Below are 26,628 nucleotides of genomic sequence, written 5' to 3' on the forward strand. Positions count from 1 at the left end.
TTTTAAGAGATATTTATTTTTATTGGAAGGTTAGATTCATAATTCATAGAAAGAAGGAGAAATAGAGAGAAAGATCTGCCATCTGCTGGTTCACTCCCCAAGTGGCTGCAACGGCCAGAGCTGAGCTGATCTTAAGCCAGGAACCAGGAGCTTCTTCTGGATCTCCCACACAGGTGTGGGGCCCCATGGTTTTGGGCCGTCCTTGACTGCTTTCCCAGGCCACAAGCAGGAAGCTGGATGGGAAGTGGAGCAGCTGGGGCATGAACCAGCATCTACATGGGGTGCCAGTGCTTGCAAGTTGGAGGATTAACCAGTTGAGCCAATGTGCGGTTCCAACCAAGACCTTTCTTTTTAGGGCCTGTGTGAGGCTTTTCTGACCTCATTCTGTCATGTCCTCACCACTCCCGGCCCCTCTGTCACAGAAACCTGTTCCTGGGTATACACCCGAGATGGGCCCTCTGGTTCTGCTTTATGTCTCCCTGGAGGAATTCACTGGAATTTCCTTGGCACCCTGTTTAATCTTCCTAAGAAATTATATTTTAGTAAAGAAAACCAGTAATAGATACATATGACAATACTCCCAAATGTTCTGGAAAAAATGTGTTGACGAAATAAAATGCCTTTCCCATGCAGTTTTTGAAGCAACTTTGAATTTGGAAAAGGCAGAAAATATTAAGGGAATGTCAGAAGAACTGTTAACATTTTGTTTTTTCATTGTTTTCCCTGTGATTTTTGCACCTATAAATGGCTGTGACCATGTTTTACGTGTATATACCGCATGCATTTTTATTATATTGCATGAATTTTATGAAGACTCTTGTTTTAGACTCTGTAAAATTTTTAAATCCTATTTTTTTAGAGGTTTATCTGTTTGAAAGAGTTACATAGAGAGAGAGTGATGGAGAAAGAGATCTTTTATTCACTGATTCACTCCCCAGATGGCTACATCTGGCAGTACTGGGCCATACTGAAGCCAGGAGCCAGGAGCTTCACCCAGTCCTACAAGCCCAAGCACTTGGACCGTCTTGTGCTGCTTTTGCTAGGCGATTAGTGGGGACTGGATCAGACGTGGAGCAAGCTGGGACTTTGAACCAGTACTCATTTGGGATGCACACATTTCCTGTGGTGGCTTCACTTATAACAACATAATGCCAGCTCTGAAAATTTTTTCTCCTGATTATAACAAGTAAGCCTGAATTCTTGCTGGAAAATTAAACCGTTCTGCAGATAATACTTGTGTAGTGTTGCAGCTCAGCCAGAACTGCCGTTGGCATTCTTCTAAAAGGGTTTGGGGTGGTGGGGGACTTGCGAGCTTCTGTACTTCTAATCTGGCTCCCTTCTGAAATCCACCAAGAAGAACAACGTGGATTCAGGACTTGTTTTCAGCGATCCTCTGCTTGTCTTCAACAGCTTCTACTTTTGCCCAGGCACGGGCTGCTGAAATCAGTGCTATGCTAAAAGCCGTGACCCAGAAATCTTCTAATTCGCTGGTCTTCCAGACCCTACCCCGGCACATGAGACGGAGAGCCATGAGCCACAATGTCCGCCGCCTTCCTCGACGGTTACAGGAGATGGCGCAGAAAGAGGTGGGAGTTGTACTTGGTATCAGTGTGCAGGTTGGAGATGCTGGAAGAAATGGAGAAGTACTTGGCCTGATAGAGCTTCCCTGAGAGCCACAACAAAGCATGTGGCGGCGTGCTCTTGTGATGGTAGTGGTGGCAGAGGTGGCGTGTTTGATGCAGATGTCATTCAGTCCCTCCCTTGTGACTCTCAAGCACATTTACTGACAGCTGATGTTCGATGCATCATTTGGAACCCCCTGTCTTTTATACGTTTAAACTAAAATTATGCCCCTCTTACCAGATTAGTGCTTTCGTTTCTGTGATTAGAGATGTGGTTAGAAGTTTGAGGTTAGAAGGAAAAAAGTACATCATTCATGCCTACCTTTTGCCTTCTTTATTAGAGTTGAAAACTTGAACTTGCTTTTGGTTTTTTTTATATAAGTCTAATTTTGTTTTGATTTCACCAAAATTCTGGTGACTATTTAAGCTAGCCCTGCCTTTTTTTCCCCCCCTGCCCAATGGAACTGAACATATAGCACAACACATTTATTTTTTTTATATTTTATTTGAAGGGAAGAGATAGGCTGAAACCTCAAGCCCGTATTCTTCCAGGTCTTCCGTACGGTTGCAGGGACCTCAGTACTTGAATCATTACCTGCTGTCCTGTCATGTTCATCAGCGGGACGTTGGATTGAAAACAGAGTCGGGACTCAAACCCTGGCATCCTATGTGGCATCTTTTTTTCTTTTCTTTAAGATTTATTTACTTTTATTGGAAAGTCAGATATACAGAGAGGAGGAGAGACAGGAAGATCATCCATCTGATGGGTTACTCCCCAAGCAGCTGTAACGGCTGGAACTGCACCTATCCAAAACCAGGAGCCAGGAACTTCCTCTGGGTCTCCCACTCGGGTGCAGGGTCCCAAGGCTTTGGGTCATCCTTGACTGCTTTCCCAGGCCACAAGCAGGGAGCTGGATGGGAAACAGGGCCGCCGGGATTAGAACCAGCACCCATATGGGATCCTGATGTGTTCAAGGCGAGGACCTTAACTGCTATACTATCATACCAGGCCTCCTACATGGCATGGTAACCACAGTGCCAAATGCCTACCTTACCCTGCTACTCACTTCTGTTGATTCGGAATTTTTGAAAAAAATGATTATTTTCATTGGAAAGGCAGATCAGATTTATGGAAAGGAGAGACAAAAAAATTTTCTCTTCACTGCTTTACTCCCCAAATGGTCATTGTGGCCAGAGCTGAACTGATCTGAAGCCAGGAGCTTTTTCCGGGTCTGGCATGTGAGTGCAGGGTCCCAAGCTTTCGGGTCAACCTGTGCTTATTTCCCATGCCATAAACAGGGAGCTGGATGGGAAGCAGAGCACCCGGTACACAAACCAGTGCCCATATGGGATCTTGGCTTTTGCAAGGTGAGGATTTGGCCACTGAGTCATTTTGCCGGGCCCAAGTTTCTATTCTTTTTTTTTTTTTAAGATTTATTTTATTTTTATTGGAAAGGCGGATATACAGAGAGGAGAGACAGAGAGGAAGATCTTCCTTCTGATGATTCACTCCCCAAGCGGCCACAACGGCTGGAGCTGAGCCAATCCGAAGCCAGGAGCCTCTTCCAGGCCTCCCACGCAGGTGCAGGGACCCAAAGCTTTGGGCCATCCTCGGCTGCTTTCCCAGGCCACAGGCAGGGAGCTGGATGGGAAGCGGGGCTGGCGGGATTAGAACTGGTGCCCATATGGGATGCTGGGGCGTGCAAGGCGAGGACCTTAATCACTATGCCATCGTGCCGGGCCCCCAAACTTCTATTCTTAAGTGGCTCAGAAACCAATAAGAAAAAATATTTTCCCTATAAAAATTTAGCTTAGCTATAGGAGAGATTGAGAGTGAAAAATAACTTGTATTTTTTACTTTGTAGATTTCCTGGAAGAGCTGTTTCAAGCTGCTGGTGCTTGTCTGTATGGCCTAATTGAAATACACTCCATGGACTTTCTTACTGTTGTATTTTTGGTCTTAATTTTTTTGTTAAAGTGTTACAGGCTAAAGCAGCAAGAAGCCTTTGATTTATTCTCTCTTGTGCTCTAACGATAATAGTCACATTAAGGTCTGCTGCTGTGTTGACCCTTTTACAAGTATTCTAGTCAGAGTCCACATGATTAGTGATAAAACTGCTTCCTTTTTAGGTTTGCCTGACTAAAATACACGCTTTACATTGTGTCTACTTTAGATCAAGCTGGAAAATTAATCAAGCTTAATAAAGTCTTGCAAGTATTCCACTTATTCAAAAGTTGAGTGTTTGCATGCTTGACATTGAATTTTGCTCCAAGATGCTGACAAACTGGGATCTGTTTCTGTTTGTGAAACCATAGGCGGAGAAAGCTGTACATCAGAAAAAAGAACACTCGAAAACCAAATGCCACAAAGCGCGAAGATGTCACATAAACCGGGTGCTGGAATTTAACCGTAGACAAAAGAAGAACAGGTGGTTGGAGACTCACATCTGGCACGCCAAGCGGTTTCACATGGTCAAGAAGTGGGGCTACTGCCTGGGCGACAGGCCGACGGGGAAGAGCCACAGGGCCTGCTACCGGGCCATGACGAGCCGCTGTCTCCTGCAGGTGCGTTTGCTGTAGCCTTTCCTCTCTTCCCAGTTTAGCTTTTAAGAATAGTTTGTGATATGCAAAAGCCAAGTCTATGAGGTTATTAACCATTATTTTGTAAGCTTTCAAGTTTTTAAATTTTCATTTGATTGGAACAGAGGGAAAGAGAGAGAGAGAACCTTCCATTTGCAAATGCCTACAGCAGCCAGGTTGGAGCTAGGCAGAAGCAGGGAGCCAAGAACCCCATTTGGGTGTCCCATGGAGATCTGGAGGACCTTGATACTTGATCCTTGAGCCATTTTCTGCTACCTGCCAGTGTGCCTTAGCAGGTTGCATAATAGTTGGGGCACAAAGCAGGCACTCTGACATGGGCTTAGGGTGTCCCAAGTGAAGAATTCATCCTTGCACACGACAGCCCAGGTTGTCTATTTATAAATAACTACTGAGCCTGAGGCACTTGGCCAAACACTGAGTTAAAGCAGCCCAAAGTTAGCGGGTGAGAATGACATTAATAAAATTATTAGGGAGGGCCCAGTGCGATAGCCTAGTGGCTAGAGTCCTCACCTTGCATGCCCTAGGATCCCATATGGGCACCAGTTCTAATCCTGGCAGCTCCACTTCCCATCCAGTTCCCTGCTTGTGGCCTGGGAAAGCAGTGAAGGATGGACCAAAGCCTTAGGACCGTGCACTCGTGTAGGAGACTCGGAAGAAGCTCTTGTCTCCTGGCTTTGGATCATTGCAGCTCCAGCCATTGGCAGCCGCTTGGAGAGTGCATCATCAGATGGAAGATCTTCCTCTCTGTCTCTCTTCCTCTCTGTATATCCGCCTTTCCAATAAAAATAAATTAAAAAAGAATCAAAACTTAAAACTTTAAAAAATTTTTAAGTGAAGTGCATGATTGTCAGGGAAGAGTAAACAGTACGATAAGCAGGCATGTCTAGTGGAGGAGCAGGAAGGCTGCTCCTGGCTTTGTGCAGGTAGCGATCTCTGCTCTCAGTGTTTCTTGTGTAAGAGCAGATGGGACCTGGCTGCTTAGGTTGTTGGGAGCGCTGACATGATGAGCGTGAGCCATCACTGCTGCCTCGCAGGGTCTGCATTAGCAGGGAGCTGGAATGTAGAGCCCAGCATGAGTACCACTCCCAGATATTCCAATGTTGGAGGCAGACAGCTAATCTGCTAGGCTAATGCCCGCCGGGGAAGCTGTGGTTTCTACACCCTTTTGATTGGGAGCTAGATGCAGATTAAATCTTAATTAAGTGCAATCTTGGTTAAGTGCAGAATCATCTTGATTTCAGTTCAGGTTAGCCCAAGAATGTTTGCTGATGTAATGGGGGGGGATGGGTCTCAGGTTCTCCCTTACTGAGAAGCTTGCTTCAGCGGTTTGCTCTGCTTTGTGCTTCTAGAGAGTTTCTGATGTGGCTTTGGAAGTTTTCTGGAGGTGCATTCTTAAGTATTTAATTATGTGTCTTCATTTATGCAGGATTTATCCTACTACTGTTGTTTGGAGTTGAAGGGCAAAGAGGAAGAAATTCTAAAGGCGCTTTCTCAAATGTGTAGCGTGGACACAGGTAATCATTCCCAGCTGGGTCCTATATTTTGTGATCTACTCATCTCATGAACAAATATCTGCTGGAAGTATTTCAGAACTTCAAATAGATTAAAAACAGGTAAGATAGTTCTTGTTCCCAGAGAACACATTAAGAAAAGTTGGGGTGGATGTGAATCGTGTGTAGCATCGCCAAGGGTAAGGTAGGAGAGTCGGTACTCTGACGGACTGATGAAGATTCTTCCTTAGTTGGGAAGAAGCTTCAAACCCTCATTAAGTTAATGCATCTGATTCTCACCCACTTCTTAGTATTTGTTGAGAACTCAGGGTGCCAGGCTTTCCTCCAAGCAGTGACCCCAGCAAAGCCTTGCCTGCTGTGGGGACAGTGGACGGCAGTGTGGGTCTCAGGATGTTCTCCGATTCCTTGGAGATCATGCAATTTTGCTTTTGTTTGTGGCAGGACTCACCTTTGCAGCAGTTCACTGCTTATCCGGAAAGCGCCAGGGAAGCCTCCTGCTTTACCGGGCAAATAAATATCCCAGACAGGTGCTTGGGCCTGCTACATTCATTTGGAAATCAGAGATGAGCCCCGGTGACCTTGCCACGTGTCGGCAGTTGTGGATCTGGCTTCATCCATCTCTGAAACAGGTATCGCCTCTGGGCCGGCTTACCTGACCTGTTCGAAGTCAGTACCAGAAGAACATAAATGGTGTGGATGTAAGACAGTTTTGTGTTAGAGCACAGAGGGGAAGTTGTGTGGATCCTGAAGGAGACAGTATCCTGGAAGGAGGCCAGAATATTTCGTTGATGCGTTTGCAGGCTGGGGGAACTTGAAGATGCACTGACACTGGATAAAATCCCAGGTCTTCAGCTGGGATCTTAGCATCACAGTCCTGGGGGGAACACACACACAATGTTGTTAAAAATTTTTTTATAGGGCCCGGCGCGGTGGCGCAAGTGGTTAAGGTCCTTGCCTTGCACGCCGGGATCCCATATGGGCGCCGGTTCTAATCCCGGCAGCCCCGCTTCCCTTCCAGCTCCCTGTCTGTGGCCTGGGAAAGCAGTCGAGGACGGCCCAAAGCTTTGGGACCCTGCACCCGTGTGGGAGACCCGGAAGAGGCTCCTGGCTTCGGATCGGCATAGTATCGGCCCGTTGCGCTACTTGGGGAGTGAATCATCGGACGGAGGATCTTCCTCTCTGTCTCTCCTCTCTGTATATCCGCCTTTCCAATGAAAAAATAATAAAAATAAATCTTTAAAAAAAAATTTTTTTTTATAAAAATTGATAGATGGAGTATTCAAGATATACAGTGAAACTGACACCTTTATCAGCATTCATACCATGGTTTAGATCTCTGCCATTCATTCATCTTACCAAATGGGGCAACTCCTGACTTCATGTTTTAATAGGTCATAAATAGAAGTGTACAAATGAAAATCAAACACGTTATGCTAGTTATTTGGGCTACTCTATTTGATTAATGCTTCCACCATCCTTGGATTGATTCTCTGGTATCTGTTTGCTAGAGCCAGTTTGATGTAGAAAGCTGTTTTGGGTGAATCTGATGATGTTTAACACAGTTTTGATAATTACTGCTTTTATATAGCAGATTTTTCAGTTTTCTCTTTAGGCTTGATTTTGCAAAACTGATCACACTGCTTTCATAATATTGACCTTGAGATTTTTTTGATGGTGATGAATTTAATTTGTGAAGGGATTGTGAACATGAGAATTTTTTTAAAGAGATGCAGAAAATTAAATGACATGGAATGGTGTAGGGAAAGTACATGTTTGTGTCTATCCATAGGATATCTTAGAGGAGATAAAAACGGTGTGCCAGTGTGTAGAACCCAGGCTTGCTGTGGACGTTCCCAGCCTGCTCTCAACACCATCTCAGGAGAAGAACCAAACTCAACTGTCCAAGGAGAGAAATGGAAAGAAAAGAAAAAGACGAGATGATGGGGAGATGGCTGGACCAATTAAAAAAGTGGCTGGTGATGGAACCAGAGCCCCCCACCAGCCGCGCTCCTGGGTCTCCCCCGCCACAGGCATTCTGGTGAGGTATGATCGTGTGAGTTCACGCTGAGCGCTTCCAGGGAGCAGTCCGTTGGCGCTGGTGGCACAACGCTGGGCATGATGGAATTTTTCCCAAGACCTTTTTGTCTTCCAGCGACTTGACGATGGAGATGAACAGGTTCCGGCTGATTGGTCCACTTTCCCATGCCGTGCTGACCGAGGCCCTGAAGGCTGCTGCTGTTCACACTGTAAGAGTTGTGGCTGTGAGGTCTTTTTTTTTTTTTCCTTTAAGATTTTTATTTCTTTTTATTGGAAAGGCAGATATACAGAGGGGAGGAAAGACTGAAAGGAAGATCTTCCATCCACTGATTCACTTCCAAAGTGACTGCAATGGCTAGAGCTGAGCTGAACTGAAGCCAGGAGCCAGGAGCTTCTTCTGGCCTCCCAAGAGGGTATAAGGGTCCCAAGGCTTTGGGCCTTCCTCGACTGCTTTCCCAGGCCACAAGCAGGGAGCTGGATGGGAAGTGGGGCCGCTGGAATGCACACTGGTGCCCATGTGGGATCCCAGGGTGTGCAAGATGATGACTCTAGCCACTAGGCCACCACATTGGTCCCGACTGTGAAGTCTTGTGTTAGTTATGGTTTTCTTGATGCATTTGTGAGTACTACATCAGTGTGTAGTTTGGCAGCCATTGTTGGGGGTGGGGGAGTGTAAGATTTTTGGTAATCACTGGCCCTGGTGAGGCATGCGCAGTCATGACTTGGAATTCAATAAATGTATGTAGCAGATCAATTTTTAGGTGGGCAGTTTTGGTACAGCATACAGATGATATAAACATCTAAATGGACTTGGCCAGAAAAAGGCTCCCCATCCCTGGTGCAGTGTAGGGAGAGGCTAGAGTAGGAATCGCACCAGGAGTTCAGATCTGTTTGTTTTCCTGCCTTCTTCTTTTTTTTTTTTTTTGAAGATTTATTTTATTTTTATTGGAAAGTCAAATATACAGACAGGAAGAGAGACAGAAAAATCTTCCATCCAATGATTCACTCCCCAAGTGAGCACAATGGCCGGTGCTATGCTGATTGAAGCTAGGATCCAGGATCCTCTTCCAGGTCTCCCATACAGGTGCAGGAACCCAAGGCTTTGGGCTGTCCTTGACTGCTTTCCCAGGCCACAAGCAGGGAGCTAGATGGGAAGCGGGACTGTCGAGATTAGAACCAGTGACCATATGGGATCCCGGTGTGTTCAAGGCGAGGACTTTAGCTGCTAGGCCACACCGCTGGGTCTGTGATTAGCTTTTCAATGCTGTGCCTGTCACAGGTTTGACACAGGCACAAAGAACTTGACAAAGTTTGTGGAAAATGGTCTAAAATTTTTTGAAAATTATATATACAAGGGATCATAAAAAATTCATGAAAAATGCATGCTATGAGAAAACCACATGTATAGGCAGTGATGTTTTAACAACGCAACCATGTTATGTTTCTGATTAGAAATTTTGCATAACCGCTCATTGTATTTGAGATGAACTCTAGAGCCCTTAACCTGGATGGCCTCGTGCCTTCTGCTGTGCCCGGTTGCCTCCTCAGAGCTTTTAGACCTTACCACATTGGCCCCTCAGGTTCTAGAATGTGTCACTTGTCATCTCCTCTGGAGTCTTGGCATTTCCTGTTGTTTCCTGCCTGCAGGCAGGCTCTGCTTGGTTTATCCTTCCTTGTTCTTCAAGGTCCAGTCTGTCGTTTCCTTCCAGGGCCCCCTCCTGATCTCCCAAGTGAAGGTATCCCTTGTGGTGTTTTCGGGACAGCCCACCTGTCTCCTCAGTCCATCCACGCAGCTGCATCTGTATCTGCAGAACATCTGCGTGAGCTTCAGACGGGCGGAGATCCTCATCTTGTGACCAGCACTCAGGGCCTGGCCCGGAAAAGGTGCTCCACAGTACTGACTGAGTTGTGGCGTGAAGACCGTGCTGGGCTTGAAGCTGAGCTCAATTCTTAATTCTGTCTGTAAAAGCATGTACCTGAAATACTTGTACGTTTCATTAGACATTTGCGGGAATACTGTGGCAGTAATAGGAAAACTTTAATAGGCTCATGGAAAAATGAAATTAAAAGATCAGTTTACTTTGGTACAAAGACTTTGGAATTTGCCTTTGGTGAGGAATATTTCATTGCTTCAACTGGAGGTAATGAAGTTGGAGATTAGGAGGGAGAAGCTCGGAGCCTGGCTTGTCCGTCTTGTGCTCACAAGAATGAGTCTGGGCCCGACGTGGTGGCTTAGCGGCCAAAGTCCTCGCCTTGAACATGCCAGGATCCCATATGGGCGCCGGTTCTAATCCCAGCAGCCCTGCTTCCTATCCAGCTTCCTGCTTCTGACCTGGGAAAGCGGTCAAGGACGGCCCAAAGCCTTGGGTTCCTGCACCTGTGTGGGAGACCTGGAAGAGCTCCTGGCTCCTGGCTCCGAATTGGCGCAGCTCCAGCTGTTGAGATCACTTGGAGAGTGAATCATCGGATAGAAGATCTTGCTCTCTGTCTCTCCTCCTCTCTGTATATCTGCTTTTCCAATAAAGATAAAGGAGAATGAGTACTTGGTGTGGGTAGTCCGGGAGAAGTCTAATGTTACAGCCTTGTTTCTAGTTGAAAAAGTAGTCTGGCATTAATTACTGTCCTAAACATGGTGGCATCTTTTCTGCTTCCTGCTGTAAAGCACTCATTCTCCCCCACAGGAAAGAGATCGCAGCCATGTCAGACTGGGTGTCTAGTCTCCTGATGCTCTAGTGAGCAGGTGTTCTTGTTTTTCAGGAGGAAGAGGGCACAGGGGAGACGCCCCACCGCTGGTGGATGGAGGCCTGTAAGAACCCTGATAGCCTGTCCCTGCATCGCAGACAAGAAGCGATTTTTGAATTATTGGGAGGTATGGGGGGTGCGGTCCCTGGGTGTCCTCAGGAGGCATGGAGCAGGGGGAGGTGACACGGAGCGCAGCTGCTGCACTGGCTGGGGTGTGTGAGCGCACAGCAAGAGAGGCAAGTCAGAGAGGGGCCGACCTCGGGGAGTGACTGTTAGTGTTTGTTTATGGAACCACAAGCAAGTGAGCTGTTAGAACAACCTTTTTAAAGCTAATGAGTTTTTTCCAAGAAGATTTTCTTTTCAAGAATGTTTGATTTATTCTGTGCAAGTACTGATTGGGGGATAAGGAGTACATGTTTTAAAATAATCCAAGAGGAGTATTTCTTTTAAAGATTTAAAAAAATTTATTTGCAACGGAGAGTTAACAAAGAAGAGATCTTCAGCTTGCTGGTTCACTTCCAAAATGACCACAGTGGCGAGGCCGAACCAGACCAAAGCCAGGAGCCAGGCCAGGTCTCCTACACGATAGAGTCCAGATGGTGGGCCGTGCTTCAGTGCTTTCCCAGGCAAAGTAGAGTAGCTGGGGTTAAACCAGAGCTTCTGGGGTGCCAGAGTCTTAGATGGTGGTTATACCTAATTATATGTATATGGCGAATTACTCTTAAGTTTGGGCTTTTGGTTCTTTTTTGCTAAAGGAGTATCATCACCAGCGGAAATTCCAGCAGGTACCATTCTGGGATTGACGATTGGGGATCCTCGAATAACTATGCCTCAGAAGAGGACCAAAGCTTTATCCAGTCCAGAAAATTGCCAAGGTAAAGTTCTTGAGCATCCCATGTTTTCCTGCTGATTCTGAGGAGTCCCATCCCACTAGATGAATTTTCTTCCTTGCTCACCTCTGTTGTAGTTTCATCTATGAACCTTCAGGGGACTCTATCTGACTTAGAAGGTGTCGGGGTCAGAGAACAGTTTGTGTGCAAGTGTCTTCCAGCTGAGTTACATGGAGCTCTGCAGTTCTCTGTTGTGTATGGGTTTTTTTTTTCCCCCCTGAGTTCAATACTTTCTAGTATCTAGTAAGACATGACTCTGAAAACTGGATTCTCTGGAAGTTGCTGGCGGTTCAGTGTTCATTGTGAGGAAGGGATCTGCACCCGCAGCTGGTCTTGTGCTCAGTGGAAGCCTCTGTCTGACCATACAGATGATCCAGGTTCGAATCCTGGCAAGGCCATCCCAGGTGCTGAAGTGTCAGTCTGGCTTGAGAGGGAACAGACAGTGGTTTGGCTGGGGTGGTATTAGGCTGGTAGGTCGGGGCTGGCTGAAATCTTCAATCTGATCTGGAATTTATAGCAGTTGTGATAATGTCTGCTTGTATTTATTCTCATTTGATTTATGGGAAGAGTCCTTATAATTACCTAGTGAATTTTTGGAGAAAAAGCACATGTGTGTACTGTCACAACTTGGGGCGCATGTGTGTGCGTGCGTATGTGTGTTTAACTTCTCTACGTGTGGCTTACTGGCTTCTTAAAAGGGCATTAAGTTAATTACCGTGAGAACTTCACATAAAAGGTGGACTGGAGGAGAGCGGAGTTTGAAGATGTACAAGTAAGTTAGTTAATTATGGAGCCCAGGACTTTAATCAGTTGTCTCTGTTTTAATGCAGTGTGATCTGGTGCAGCCCTAAAAATTGTAGCCTCTATTACACCATTAATTGTTGACTCTCCTCAATGTCTTAAAGCTGTACTTAAACTACTCAGTTTCTCTTGCTACCCCAGATCCTGTTTTGAAATGAAGCATTTATGTATTAAATCCTCTCTAAGGCTTTGTTTTAATGTGAATCATTTCAAGGAAAATTAAAGTTTGTCTTGAAAAACATGACATAACTGCTACTGTAAAAATGCGCTATCTTGTTAACTTGATATCTGATGAAAACCTGTTTCATACAACTTCTTTGAAGAAGTATTTTATTTGACACGTGAGCTACATAAAGAACTAACTTTTTAAGGGATCAATATGGAAATGATAATGACAAATTTGACATCCCAAAAGACATTTCATAACGAAGGCTAGACATGTACTTTGATTAGTCCTTGGAAGATGCTCTGTGTCCTAGTGGTCTGAGAGCTGGTTCTCTGGCATGCCTTCCGGTCTGCCTTCCTGTATGTGGCGTTCACTGCCCTGGACAGCGACTGAGGAGAAAGAGCAGAGCGCCGAAGGCATCAACAGCAGCCAGCATCTGATCTTTCCATTAGTTGAGTTTTCTCCAATGTTGTTCTCCCAATCACTTCCAACTCATTTTTTCCCCAGCCATCAGACCCACACAGGTGTGTGCATTAAGTGACCTTTCTAGCTGGGCCTTTTGAACCCTTGCCAAAACTTGTGCACGGTCTGCCTTCTTTCCCCCTTACTTCTTTCTTTCTTTCTCTTTCTCTTTTCTTCCTTCCTTGCTTCTTTCTTTCTTTCCTTTTCTTTTTTCTTTCTCCTTCCCTCTCTCCCTCCCTCTCTCTTTTTTTCTTTCTTTAAAAAAATAAGCTTTTACAAATTCTTATCCATATCCCTGTCTTCTCCACTAGAGTACTTCTAGTATCGTAAGACTTGTTTAAAGGGTTGAAGCAATCGGCTTTACAAAATATGCACACTTTAAAGAAGCGAAAAACATAATGTTTTATATAAATGAGATAAATGGTTCTATAAAAATGAGTTATCAGAGATTTGAGGTGTAGGGCATAAGAAGAGGAGTGCTGTCTGTCCTTTACCACCGTTGAGCCATGAGTGAAGGAATGCACCCTGAAGCTGATGGTTAAGATCTGGGTTGAGTTTATAATGTGCTGTGTTGCAGAGCAATTGTTTGCCTCTCCAGTGACGGCTAAGAGCTGTTGATTAAGCTGCAGTTACTTAGAAGCTGTTTAATGTTGTGATATTTACATCTTACACATGAAAAACTACCCAGGAAAACACGCCAGAGCCATTGCCGCTTGATACGCAATTAGATCAAATGTTCTAACTGCTTATGAAGTAATTTCTTCAAAGAAGTTAAGTAAATGCCTAGAAAACAATGTTTTGTAGCACAAAAGGTTTGTCTGCTAGCGGCATCTAGAGTTCTAACTTGATTTATAGAAAGGATGTGGTTTGAAGGCTGTTTCTTTTCCCTCTTAGATAATGAGAAAGTTAGACAGCTGCTCCTGGAGGGTGTGCCTGTGGAGTGTACGCATAGCTTTATCTGGGACCAAGATATCTGTAAGAGTGTCACAGAGAATAAAATCTCGGATCAGGTAACTAACAGTAACTAACAGTGTAAGGATTTCTGGGAGCGTCTTGAATGACAGGTGAAATGTCATCATTCAAGGACCACCAGAGTTGTTTCTTATGTTACAGACCCCCTCCTGCCAAGCTTCAGTTTATTCTCAAACAGCTTATTGATCCCTTATCCATTTTGCATATTGAAGTTTGTTTACTGTTCTTAGGGAAAAATGATCTCTAGAAAGAGAGTAGTTTTCAAGTCTTGTGCCATTGAGAAGTTGTCATTTTAAAGAAGATGTATTTATTTATTTGAAAGGCAGAGTCACAGAGAGAAGGGAAGACAGAGAAATAGTTTCCATTCATTGCTTTACTCCCCATTTGGCCGCCATAGCTGGTTCTTGACCAGGCTGAATCCAGGAGCCTGGAGCTCTGTCTGGATCTCCCACATGGGTGGCAGCCGTTGTCTGCTGCTTTCCCAGGCAGATAAGCAGGGAGCCAAGGCAGAAGTGGAGCGGCTGGACTTGAGCAGCAATGTGTGAGACTGGTAGCTTAGCCTGCTGCATCTCAGCACTGGCCCCAAGAAAATGTGATTAAACTGTGCCTTTTATTGCATGACAATGAATCTTAAATGTAGGGTCAGAGTACCAAAATAATAAATTAGTCTTGTTAGATAAGATTAGCAGAATTAATGTATTACCATTGGTACGCTAGGGAACTTCAAAAAGCTCATGGAAAAATATGTTTATTCTAACTTGAAAATTTCTTGAAACCCATGGATCTTTTTGTCATAATATGTATTTTTCATGAATTTTTGACAACCTCCTTGTGTGCATCAATTTAAATTTTTTGGGCACTAAAAAAATTCATTTTTCCATGACTTTTGTGAAGTACAGTGTACATCTGTATTCTAAGAATACTGTGTGCTTAAATGACTAATGTATATTCAGAATGTTCTAGAGGAACATTTAATTAACTTTCTGAAGCTGAATGTAGAGGAGGTTGAGTAAAGTCTCCCAGAAGACTAGGGTTGTTTGTCTTGAATTATTTTCTTCCACTTTAGGATCTAAACCGGATGAGAAGTGAATTGCTGGTGCCTGGGTCACAGCTGGTTTTAGGTCCCTGGGAATCCAAGATCCCTATACTGTTGATACAGCAGCCAGGAAAAGTGACTGGTGAAGACCGGCTGGGCTGGGGAAGCGGCTGGGATGTCCTGTCCCCCAAGGGCTGGGGCATGGCTTTCTGGATCCCATTCGTAAGTTCCTGTTTATGACTCACGGTTGCAGCATTGACAACACATCGCCAGTGAAAACCTTCCAGATGATGTACACAGCTTAGAAATCGAGCGGGACGTGTCTGCCCTTAGGGCTATAGTCCTAGCTGCAGGTTATCGTGAATAAACTGGGCTGGATACTGTGGATTTGGGATGCATGAACATGAAACCTGCTCTCTAATTCAAAAGCAGACAACTTAATATTTGTAGATGTAAGCCATATAATGTTTTTGTTTTTAAAATGTTTATTTAACCATTTGCTCCTGTCTTAATCAACTGCAGGTAAATTTTTTATGAAAATTTTTTTTCTAGTTTAAATGTTACTTTGGTAAGAGGCATATTAGACTGTTAGATTCAAGTGGGTTAATAAGTTTTAGCAATTATGCCTCATGCAAGTGACGTTCAGTAATCATTTAGGATGGGAATATTTTCAAGTGATCCTACTTAACTTTTTATTATGAAATGTTTGAAGCATTAAGAAAGAAAGAAATAGTGATATAATGAATACCCATGCAGCTTTACCTGCCCTCTGGCTTAAGAAATGAGATATCATAGATTTGTTAAAAGTACCCCAAGTTCCTCTCCCAACTCATTTCCCTCCCTGCTAAGATAATTATTCTGATTTCGGTGTTTGTCATGACTGTATGTGTTGTTACAACCTTATTAACTGCATGTTACAATAAAAGAAATGTATTTGACATGTTTTTAAACTACAAGGTGTCCTTAAAAGTTCATGCAAAATGTGTTAATGAAAAACTGCATGGATTTCGAAACCAATTTTTTATCAGAATAGCCTTAATTTTTACTTTCTTAAAATTTTTTTTTCTTTTTATTTCATTTTATGACACAGTTTCATAGGCTCTGGGATTCCCCCAACCCCTCTCCATGCCTTCCCCACATGTTAATTTTTATTTTTCCATAAACTTTTTGAGGTAACTGCATCTACTCCATGTATAAAATAAGCATTTACAATTCGCTGCATTTACTTGGCATTAGGATCTTTCCATGTTAGTTGGTGACTCTTGTTTTTAATATATGGGAATCTGATGATGAATTATTCTACAGTGTTCGACCCTTCTCTTGCTGAGCATTCGTTTCCCATTTTCCGCATACCAGTCAAGCAGTTTGACCTGAGGTTGGTGAATGGACAGGATTTCTGGGCGTTTCTTTTAGATCTACCGAGGTGCAAGAGTTGGAGGATTGAAAGAGGCTGCAGTCCATTGTCAGTACCAAAGGGCGCCCGCCATCCCCGGTGACTACCCAGACTCCCCTGCTGGGGTCCTCTTTGCTGAAGAGCAAGCCAAGAATCTTCTGGAGAAGTACAAAAGGTACGGTACTGGCTTCTCTTTTGACACGACTTAAGGAAAAGGAAAGTATCTCTTACTGTATCATGTGGACCTACAGGCTTTCTCTTGAATATGGCCTTACTGAGAAGTAATTAAGATGATATTACTGCAGTCAGGGAATTATCTTACATTATGTTTGTCTGTTTCATAGGCCCATCCGGGTTACAAACTTCTCTCGTGGTTATTTGTGGGTTTCTTTTTTTTATTCATTTGTTTTTTTCTTTTACATTTTGAGGTTTTTTTAAATAAAAATTTATTTTATTTGAATTGGAAAGTTAGATATATAAATATGAGAGTAGGAAAGACAGAGATAAAGATCTTCTGTCTGTTGATTCACCCAAGCGGCCGCAACTACTGGATTTGTGCCGATACTAAGCCAGGAGCCCGGAGCCTGTTTTGGTTCTCCCACGTGGGTAGAGGAGCTTTGGGCTCTCCTCAACTGCTTTCCCAGGTCACAGAGAGCTGGATAGGAAGTGGGGCTGCAGGGGATTAGAACAGGTGCCCATGTGGGATCCTGGTGCATGTAAGGTGAGGACTTCAGCTGGCTACCATGCTAGGCTCTAAATTTTGAGTTTTATGGTACAATTCAATAGGGTCTGGGATTTCCCTACCTCTCCCCAAATTTTCACGCCCCAACTGATTTTCCCCATGTTATTACAGTAGTATAGTGCTTCATAAGCAGTCATAAGTCTATCAGTCTGTTATTTAAGTGTACCCTGACATTGCTGATACAGACAATGTCAGACGCTCCAGCATCCCATTGTCTAGACATGTCTAACAGTTTCATTGAGTCTCTTGGTTATTTGTTTACATTGATTATGAAGAGTGTACCAAAACCCTGGACAGTGTCAGGTGCTGGTTAATAGATCCACGCTATTAAACATCCCCCACCCTTCCAAATGCAAAATGTGTTTTAAAAAATCCGATTGTAGAAATAATGGAAAGCTGTAAGATGTTAATGAGATTTGGAAGTACTAGTGTAGTCCTGCCATCTAGAGACAAGCATAATTTTTATGTTTCAGTATGTATCCATCTAGACCTTTCTTGTTTCCACCGGAGGTGGGCCAGTAAGTGGCTTTATTTCCTTTTGATTGTGGGCTGTGTACCATCCTGGGGAGCCTGCATTTTCTACTAAATAGTTGGTAGGGTCCTGGAAGCACGAACTTACTCGTTTTCTCTTGTTTCTTATGGTATCTGCAGGGTCAAGCCTGTGCCTTGTGCTCAGTAGTCCTTAATACCTTTTATTTGTTGCCTTTGAAACTAATGTATAGGGCCCGGTGCAGTGGCTTAGTGGCTAAGTCCTAGCCTCGCACGCTCTGGGATCCCATATGGCTGCTGGTTCTAATCCCAGCAGCCCTGCTTCCCATCCAGCTCCCTGCCTGTGGCCTGGGAAAACAGTCGAGGACAGCCCAAAGCCTTGGGACACTGCACCCGCGTGGGAGACCTGGAAGAGGCTCCTGGCTCCCGGCTTTGGATCAGCTCAACTTCAGCCATTGCAGCCGCTTGGGGAATGAAGATCTTCCTCTCTTTTCCTCTCTGTGTATCTGACTTCGCAATAAAAACAAAATAAATCTTAAAAAAAAAAAGAAGAAATGAATGAATAATTGAATGTTAAGTGTGAGCTCCTTGAGGGCAAAGTCATGTTTTCCTGCTTACTGCTGCAGTTAGAGACAGGCACGCCTGGCTTGCAGACCGCTTGCCGAGTGATGGACGTCTGTGAATGTGTGAATGGATGGTGATGCAGTCTACTGCCTTACCAGCTCTTTGAGGGCAGGACGTGTGTCGGGTGTCCTTGTGTCCCCTGGAATGGAGTCAAGAGTCTTCTATGTGTTTCTTAAATAATATTTGACAATAATCCCTCTCACCATTGAGATTTTCCCAAGATTGTACTTTGCCGTTTTGAAAGCCATGTTTTTCATTTAGCAATATATTATGGATAGTCTTCCTGTATCAGTAAATATGACTCTGAACCAAGTGTTAAAACTTTGTTGGTGAAGGGGCCAGATAATACGTATTTTTGGTTTTGTGGACTCCTTGGTCTCCATGGCAACTACTCAGCTCCGCTGTTGTGACATGAAAGCAACCACAAATGACAGCAACAAATGAGTATGGCTGTGTTCCAGTCACACTTTATTTATGGACGCTCAAGTTTGAATTCCATATAATTTTCATGTGTCATGAAAGATTATCCTTTGGTTTTTCTCAGTCATTTAAAAATGTAAAAGCTATTCTTAGCTTGTGGGTTGTGCAAAGACATAACAGGCCAGATTTGGTGTGTGAGTCATAGCCTGCCAGCTCTTGCCCAGAGTAGAACTTGAAGCGGTTGCATAGGATTGCAGTGTTGGACGTATTCGTGTTAATTGGTGGGCTTTTAGGTTATTTCCAGTGTTTGGCTCTATGCTTCTGTGAACATCTTTCTAGGTACATCTTTCCCTGTTTGTCTGATTTCTTCATTTCTCCAACCCACATTTATTTAGATCATACTGTGTGTCCAGCACTGCTTTTGGGACTACATTGGGACTGAGGTACCTGCCCTCGTGGACTTTCTGTTGCAGGGCTGATGTGGATGATTGAGGAAAGGAGAAGGAGGCTGAAATGTAAGAGCAGAGCTCTTGAATAGGGAGGACGGGGTGGGCTCTGCTGTGAAACAGAGTGGCATCGGCTGGGACTGGGTTCTGCTTTGCATTTGGTAAGCTAGAAGATGGACTGAAGTGGGCACGTGGATTTAGGTGAGTTGGGTGGTGCTGGGGAGGTTGGTTAGCACTCTCCTAAGGGTGGTTGTCTCTGTGAGCAGTAGGCCATGTGGGCAGCTAGGGTCAAGAGGAGAGAGTCTGATGGGGATTTAAGGAATGGTTACCATCAGTTTTCTGGGAGAGTGGCAGATTAAATTGACTGGAGAAGTCTAAAAGATGTCTGAGAGAGGAGCGTCCACTGGAGTTTTGTGTTTGTAAAGTTAGACTGTCCAGGACTCCTGTGTGTGGTTCCCCTTCCCCAGCTGTGTGCTCACAGCTGCTGGCACAGCGTGCCCAAGAGTTGGAATGGGCTTTGCCAGGTGGAAGGGAGTTGAGGGTGTGAGTGAGGGATGGCTGTTAATGTGAACTGTGGACTCTGAGCTGAAAGAGAGGAGAGGTGGCAGAGTGAGGACATGGTGGTATAAATGAATAGGGGACTCCAGTGGTTGAGGAGTTAGAGTGGGTGAGTGAGTGGAGGTAGCCTCTGAGACCAAGGTGGAGCAGGTGTTAGCAGTATCCAAACCTGAGGTCTGACTGGAAGAGTGGATGCCTGAGATGAAGAAAAAATGTGAAGTACTGGTAGATGAGGGTATTTGAAAGGTGATCAATGTGGATGCTGAGGCCACCAGGAAAGAGAAGAAGGGCTGTGATAGGGCAAGGAGAGGCAGTGAGGCAGGTGAATGGGGACCTGGGAAGCTGATAGAAGATGGGTGATATCCTGTGTTTCTGGGACACTGGGGTCTTTAGGAGGAAGAAGGAAGGGTTTGGGCATATCAGGAGGCCAGCTCCCCAACCCTAGACCCTTGGCCTGTATGTCATTCAGCTTATTTTGGTTATTATACTGAAATACCTAAGATAGACTAATTATGAAGTGGCTGTTTCAACTCACTATTCTGAAAGTTCCCAGTCCAAGGCTGGGTGACTAAATGAGTTCACCATCTGATGGTGGAATTCTTGCTGGCAGAGTTCCCAAGACAGTATAGGTGATGACCTGGTGAGCAGGGAGCAGAGAGCAGCTAGGCCTGACTCAAGCACTTGTAGCCACCCTCTCTCTAGAACTACCTGCCTCCTAACCAGTGCCCTGTGGATCGCCCACTCACTGCTCCCACCATACTTGGATTAAACCCTCACCCTGTGGTACTGTTAATGCATGAGCCTTTGCACCGTAGCAGAGGGTGGAGAAAGACACAGTCAGCACTGGTGAGGAGCCGAAGGGGCGAGGAAGGACAGATGCTGGCGGATCCCCGGAAAGTGAAAAAAGCCAGAACGCATGGTCTGTTTTCAGTAGACCACTACCCCATCAGTGCATTTCACCCACAGCTTTGGGAGTGCCTGTCTTCTCAAACGTACCCACATAGCATACTGCCATTCTTTTCATGTTGACTGAGCTGGTAAGAAGAGCATGTGTCTGTTGATACTTGGTTACTAGTGAGCTTGAATATTTGTCACCGTGTTGTTTGTGTGTGTGTGTGTGTGTGTAAATTGCCCACTTGTTTCTTTTTTAAAGTTTCATTTATTTTTGTTGGAAAGGCATATTTATAGAGAGAAAGGAAAACAGAGAAATCTTCATCTGCTGGTTCACTCCCCAAATGGCTGCAATTGCTGAAGCTGGGCCAGCCCAAAGCAGGGAGCCAGGAGCTTCTGCCAGGTCTCCCACATGGATGCAGGGTCCCAAGGGCTTGAACCATCTCCTGGTGCTTTCCCAGACTGTAAACGGGGAGCTGGATTGAAAGTAGAGCAGCTAGGACTCAAAAGGATGTCCACTAGGGAGAAGCTGGCATGCAAATGGATGTGGGCGCCACTGACAGAGGCTTAACCCACTAAGCCATGATTCTGGCCCCTTTCATTTATTTCTTTTGCTTCTTTTTCTCTTTGTGTTTGCCTGCCTATGTATTGATTGTAAGTTTCTGGCTACTGGCTTTGATGCTGGTCCAACCTCTTGGCTGTGTTATCCTTATGGACAGTGACCATTGAAAGGATCTCGCTGTGAGTGTGTGTGTGAGAGAGAGAGAGAGAGAAAAGGGGGGGCTGTGAATATGTTTCTTTTCTATTTTTTTTTAAGATTTATTTATTTTTTATTTGAAAGGCAGATATAACAGAGAGGAGGAGAGACAGAGGAAGATCTTCTGTCTGATGGTTTACTCCCCAAGTGACTGTAGTGGCTGGTGCTGCACCAATCTGAAGCCAGGAGCCAGGAGCTCTTCTGGGTCTCCCACACGGGTGGCGGGTTCCAAGGCTTTGGGCTGTCCTTGACTGCTTTCCCAGGCCACAAGCAGGGAGGTGGATGGGAAGCAGGGCTTCTGGGATTAGAACCAGCACCTATATGGGATCCTGGTGTGTTCAAGGCGAGGACTTTAGCCACTAGGCCACCGTGCTGGGCTGGAAAATGTTTCTTTTTAAAGTGAGAGAAAATACCCTAACCTCCCCCCGCCCCCCGCAAAAAAAACTGAGAGAGAATGTGATGTCACTTTGAGCCCAACATTGTCAGTGTAGAGGGACATTGTATATTCCTCGGGCACCGCTGACTTACACCTCTCAGGCCTGGTGTTTGCTTGGCTAAAATTTTTTTTAATTGTATAAATTTGTGTTTGATGCTTTTTACATATTTGATTAAGGTGCGAAAGGTCAAGGGCTAGAGGAAAGTGAGTGAGACTGTTGTTTTGACATTCTTTCCTTCCTGTATCCTGTATGAGGGGAAGAGAGACTGGGAGAAGCCACATCCAGCCTTCCAACCATCCCAGGGTCCCTGATGTGGGGCACACTCCGAGGGCACTGCTCAAGTGTTTTGATAGTTCACCAGTTCTGTATTGCTGCTGGTCTTGCCAGTCCAGTCACCATGAACTCTCCCAAATCCACTGGCTGACGTAGTCCACCTTAGAATCTCTGTTTGCCCAGGTATTCACTGCCAACTCTTTGCTGGGCTAGTTGACTGATTTGTTCTGTCCTCTGTCCTCTGATATGGTACCAGCTGTCCTCTGCAGGCTCCAGTGAACTGCATATCCTCCGTGTGCATCTGGATATGCTGTCCACTGCTCTGTGGAAGCCACGAAGGAGTTGGGCGAAATTGTTTGAAGCCACATGGAGCTACCACTCTGTGGAAGGGTCATCTGGCAAGCATGGAGGACAGCATAAGAGCTGGATCAGTAGAGCTTTGTGTACCTCATCCTAATTTCTTGGAAAGGGGTGTGTGTGTGTGTGTGTGTGTGTGCACGCACGTGTGAGCACACATGTGCATGCACATGAGTGCATTATAAACAAAAGATGCATTATGGTGGCCATGATCATTATAACTGTCTACTCTTGCAAAACAGGTTTTTCTCTATGTTTTTCCTTAGACGCCCTCCTGCCAAACGGCCCAACTACGTTAAGCTGGGTACCCTGGCCCCTTTCTGCTGTCCCTGGGAACAGCTGGCTCGAGACTGGGAGTCAAGAATCTGCACTCAGGATGAATCGTGGATCAGTTGGTCTCCAGATGGCCAGGAGAGCACCTCACTGGGCCGTGATGTGGTGTGTGCTGCTGCCGAGTCTGAGCGAGCTTCTCCACCACCTGGGGTGCCGGAGGAAATGATGCTGACAGAGTGTCAGGCCCACTCGGGGCCCAGGAGGACCGGGGACCCTGCTCTCAGTGCGGTCTGCATCGCTGCCTCTGGCACTCAGCTTTGTGTCCTTAGGTAAGTGCAGGCCACCTCCAAACACATTTTTGGGTCATTGATTTTAGTACGGAGCAAGCAGCGCCAGGACAGCCATGTTCTCCCCGGTACTCCTGTGAGCCTGTGGACCTCCTGGAAGGGCAAGTCCAGGGAAGCAGGTGGCCAGTCTCTGACATGGGGGCAGGTGATGCCAGGTGAAGCGGGGCCAGATCCTAGGCATCCCCCTTTTTTTAGTCTCTGCTTACTAAGGGACCTTGGCAAGTGCCCTGGGCACTGAAGCACCAGATTGGATAACTTCTGTGCCAGCTCAGCGACCCCAGCCCCCAGACCACCGGGTGGAGGGGTGCTGCTCTCAGGCGTGCTGGGGGCTGCTCTGCTCTGCCACCACCCTGGATTCTGTGCCCCAGGGGGTCATTTTTTTTTAAGGTTAATTTTTTTTTAATTTGAAAGGCAGATATGCAGAGAGAGATCTTCCATCTGCTGGTTTATCCCTCAGTTGGCCAAAATACCAGGTCTAGGCCAGGCTGAAGCCAGGAGCCAGGAGCTTCCTCTAAGTCTAGCTCATGGGTACACAGGCCCCCAAGCACCTGGGCCATCTTCTGCTTTCCCAAGTGCTGCCAGAACATGAACTGGTGCTTGCATGGGATGCTGCGTAATTAGGCAGCAACTTAACTGGCTATGCCACAATGTCAACCCCAAACCTCGAGTTGCACTCATCCTTTTTTTTTTTAAGATTTATTTATTTTTTTATTTGAAGGGCAGATATAACAGAGAGGAAGATCTTCCATCCAATGGTTCACTCCCCAAGTGACCACCATGGCCAGAGCTGAGCCAATCTGAAGCCAGGAGCCAGGAGCTCTTCCAGGTCTCCCATGCAGGTGCAGGGTCCCAAGACTTTGGGCCATCATCAACTGCTTTCCCAGGCCACAAGCAGGCAGGTGGATGGGAAGCAGGGCCACTGAGATTAGAACCGGCAACCATATGGGATCTTGGTGCATGCAAGGCGAGAACTTTAACCACTATGCTATCGTGCTGGGCCCAAAGCACTCATCCTTCTTACGTTTCTGAACAATCACCTCCTAGAGTCATATCCTTCTGCCCTGAGTTTCTGCTCCCTGAATCATTCGCTCCTTTTGTTCCTGTTCTGCTGTGCTGGCAGCCCTAAGGCCTGTCCCCATATCTTCCTTTTCTGAGCCTGCAGTGTCTTCATTCCTTAGTCCTTTAGTTTCAGGATAGTGGCCAAATTAACAGTCATTACATAAATGTATTAGTATACATTTTTGATTTTTGAAACAATTGTAAGACGCGGCATTGTGGCGAGCTAGCTAATCCTCTGCTGTGGTGCTGGCATCCCTTGTGGGCACTGGTTCAAGTTCTTGCTGCTCCACTTCTGATCCAGCTCCTTGCTAATGCACCTGGGAAGGCAGCAGAGAGTGGCTCAAAGCCTTGGAGCCTTGCATCCACATAGGAGACTTGCAAGAAGCTCTGGGCTCCCAGCTTTGGACCAGCCCAGCGCTGACCGATGCGGCCGTTTGGAGAGCGAACCAGCAGATGGAAGATCTCTCTATCTCTTACTCCCTCTTTCTGTAGCTCTGACTGTCAAGTAAAATAAATCTATAAGATCATAGTTCTGATGCTTTCCCATGTACAATAGAAAAACTAGTCAACACTAGCATTGTCTCATTTTCTAATGACAGATTTTTTTTTTTCTTATGTGGCTTTAACTTTTTTTTTTGTCTTTGACTTTCATGTAGGAGTAGAAAATTACTAAAGCAGCTCTCGGCCTGGTGCAGGCCCGGTTCTGAGGACGGCCGGGCATCCCAGCGGGCTCATGGGAGATGCCAGGAGAAGCTGACAAGGGAGGCCTGCCTGTCCATTTTGGCCCGTTTCCCCAGGGCCTTGGTGTGGGTGAGCTTGGCCCTGCTCCGGAAGGGCAGCCCTGAGCCACACAGCATGGTCTGTGTCCCAGCTCGGGAGGATTTGCTGCAGCTCCATCAGGATCGCCACTACTGCGGGCCCCAGGAACCCAAGCACAGCGACCCGTTCAGAAGCAAGAACCTGAAGCGTCAACAGAGGAAGCACGGGGGACAGGCCACGGCCGTGGACCTGGCTGCAGGGGAGCCTGTGACCGAGCCGAAAGCCCCAACCCGGGGGTTGTGGTCAGGCCCTCTCCCAGCAGTGACTGCACACTGCTCCAGGCCTCTCTTGGGCTTTGTCACGCAGGGAGATTTCTCCATGGCCGTGGGCTGTGGGGAGGCCCTGGGGTTCATCAGCTTGACGGGCTTGTTGCACATGCTGACCTGCCAGCCGGCAGCCCAGCGGGGCCTGGTGCTGTTGAGGCCCCCCGCCTCCCCGCAGTACCGGTTTGCACACATTGCCATTGAGGTCTGAAGGTGGGGTCCCAGGCCAGCAAGGAGTAGATGGTAACTTTGGCTAAGTCCCATTGGAGATTCCAGCTTTCTCCATCCTCTGTTTGGGGGAAAGAAATCATGTGAAGTGTCTTGGAAACATGACTTAAATTGATGTATTATGCAAAGGACAAAACGCTTAGTCAGTCCCAGTAATCTCATGGGTGTGCAGCTCTGCTTGTCTTTGTTCACATGCTGTGGAGTTACTGGGCATGCTTGACCAAAAGCCCTTGTGTTCTCATTTCTTCATCTGTGTGATCCTCATGGAAAGTCACTAGCACCCTGTCTTTCTTGGTCTCCTTTGATTTGTTAGGAACAAAGGGCTGTCGGTCTTTTCAAAAAACCTTGTTGGTCATGTGATCCGCAGTAGTAACTGTTTAAGGATTGGATTGTTCCAGAACAGGAGACTGTAGTCATCAGGAGTGTGCCCACATGCTGTGGGCCACGCTCCGTCCTCTCCTGCAGTGGGCAGGCTCAGAACCTTTGTCCAGTTCCCAGGTAGGCTTACTCATGGTGCAAGTGGGACCCTTCAACCTTCTAACATTGACAAACATATAATCCTAGGATTTCCCCAGTTGTTCAAACTGCTACATTAATATTGATTTTTTTGGGGTGGGGGGGAGAGCTAAGTTCAACAAAGCTAAACATTTGCTTCTGAAAGGACTTCTGGAACCTTCTATGTAATCATGTGCATTATAGATAATGGTGCACACTGTTTTCTAAATCATCTTGGTCGCCGCAGAGGATCTCGGCGTTGGTTGTCAGGAGCCCGTAGTGGGCAGTGTGGCTGTGCAGCCCCATGGCTACCTCCTCAAGGCGACAACCAGAACCACCAGCTGCTTTTCAGCACCAGTGCAATCCCATTGGCCACTGGGAGCCTGAGCAGGATATAAAAGAGGGCTCCTCCTGTTACTTGGGAGTAAGTGGGCTTGTTGGTTCCCCTCCCCCTGTGGTAAATTCAGTGGCTCTTCAACTTTCTGTGGCCACATACAAAGGTACTTCAAGCTATTCACAGGGAAATGAAATTAAAAGAAGTTCATTGAGTGCAAACATGTCTTTGAAGTCTGTTTTTTTCATCATATGCCTTCCCCTTGAACTTGTTAAGACTCCTCATTGTCTGCCTCGCACCTTTGGTCTCTTGCCTGACATACACCTGCAGCAGTATCTGAGTGCTCTAAGTGTGCAGTTAAGCATTACTTCATGTGAACATCTGGGCAGGAGGGGGATGGCTTGCAGTAGCATTTGGGAGAAAAAGTCCGTGAGGGTGTCAAGTTGTGGAAGGATGGAACCACACTTGGGGTTGGCAAAAAGTGCTCCAGGCCAATAACATGGCTGGCTTCCCTTCTCTATGCCACTGGATGTCTTGGAGTCCAACCCAAATGAGATGCTGTAAGTAGAATCGAGCTGTGACC

The 26,628-nt window shown here is 45.9% G+C and overlaps 1 protein-coding gene across 2 annotated transcripts in view; it reads left to right on the forward strand.

Annotated features, from left to right (window-relative positions):
* The window catches only part of POP1 (POP1 homolog, ribonuclease P/MRP subunit), a 28,585-nt gene extending 2,330 nt beyond the window's left edge, over nt 1-26,255 (forward strand). The window contains exons 3-16 of one of the 2 annotated variants that reach the window (XM_040972633.1): nt 1,411-1,586; nt 3,939-4,187; nt 5,650-5,737; nt 6,176-6,363; nt 7,524-7,777; nt 7,887-7,980; nt 10,529-10,640; nt 11,269-11,401; nt 11,698-11,780; nt 13,727-13,842; nt 14,871-15,062; nt 16,254-16,408; nt 22,494-22,829; nt 24,563-26,255. In XM_040972633.1, the coding sequence (XP_040828567.1) occupies nt 1,411-1,586; nt 3,939-4,187; nt 5,650-5,737; nt 6,176-6,363; nt 7,524-7,777; nt 7,887-7,980; nt 10,529-10,640; nt 11,269-11,401; nt 11,698-11,780; nt 13,727-13,842; nt 14,871-15,062; nt 16,254-16,408; nt 22,494-22,829; nt 24,563-25,199 (2,813 nt within the window). In that variant the 3' untranslated portion in view covers nt 25,200-26,255. The remainder of the gene's footprint in view (nt 1-1,410; nt 1,587-3,938; nt 4,188-5,649; nt 5,738-6,175; nt 6,364-7,523; nt 7,778-7,886; nt 7,981-10,528; nt 10,641-11,268; nt 11,402-11,697; nt 11,781-13,726; nt 13,843-14,870; nt 15,063-16,253; nt 16,409-22,493; nt 22,830-24,562) is intronic. The other variant, XM_040972634.1, reaches the window with a different exon arrangement.
* Nucleotides 26,256-26,628: the final 373 nt, after the last annotated feature.

Source organism: Ochotona curzoniae, unplaced genomic scaffold (genome assembly GCF_017591425.1).
Source record: "Ochotona curzoniae isolate NIBS_2020 unplaced genomic scaffold, NIBS_Ocur_1.0 contig_2318, whole genome shotgun sequence".
NCBI classification, from domain to species: domain Eukaryota; kingdom Metazoa; phylum Chordata; class Mammalia; order Lagomorpha; family Ochotonidae; genus Ochotona; species Ochotona curzoniae.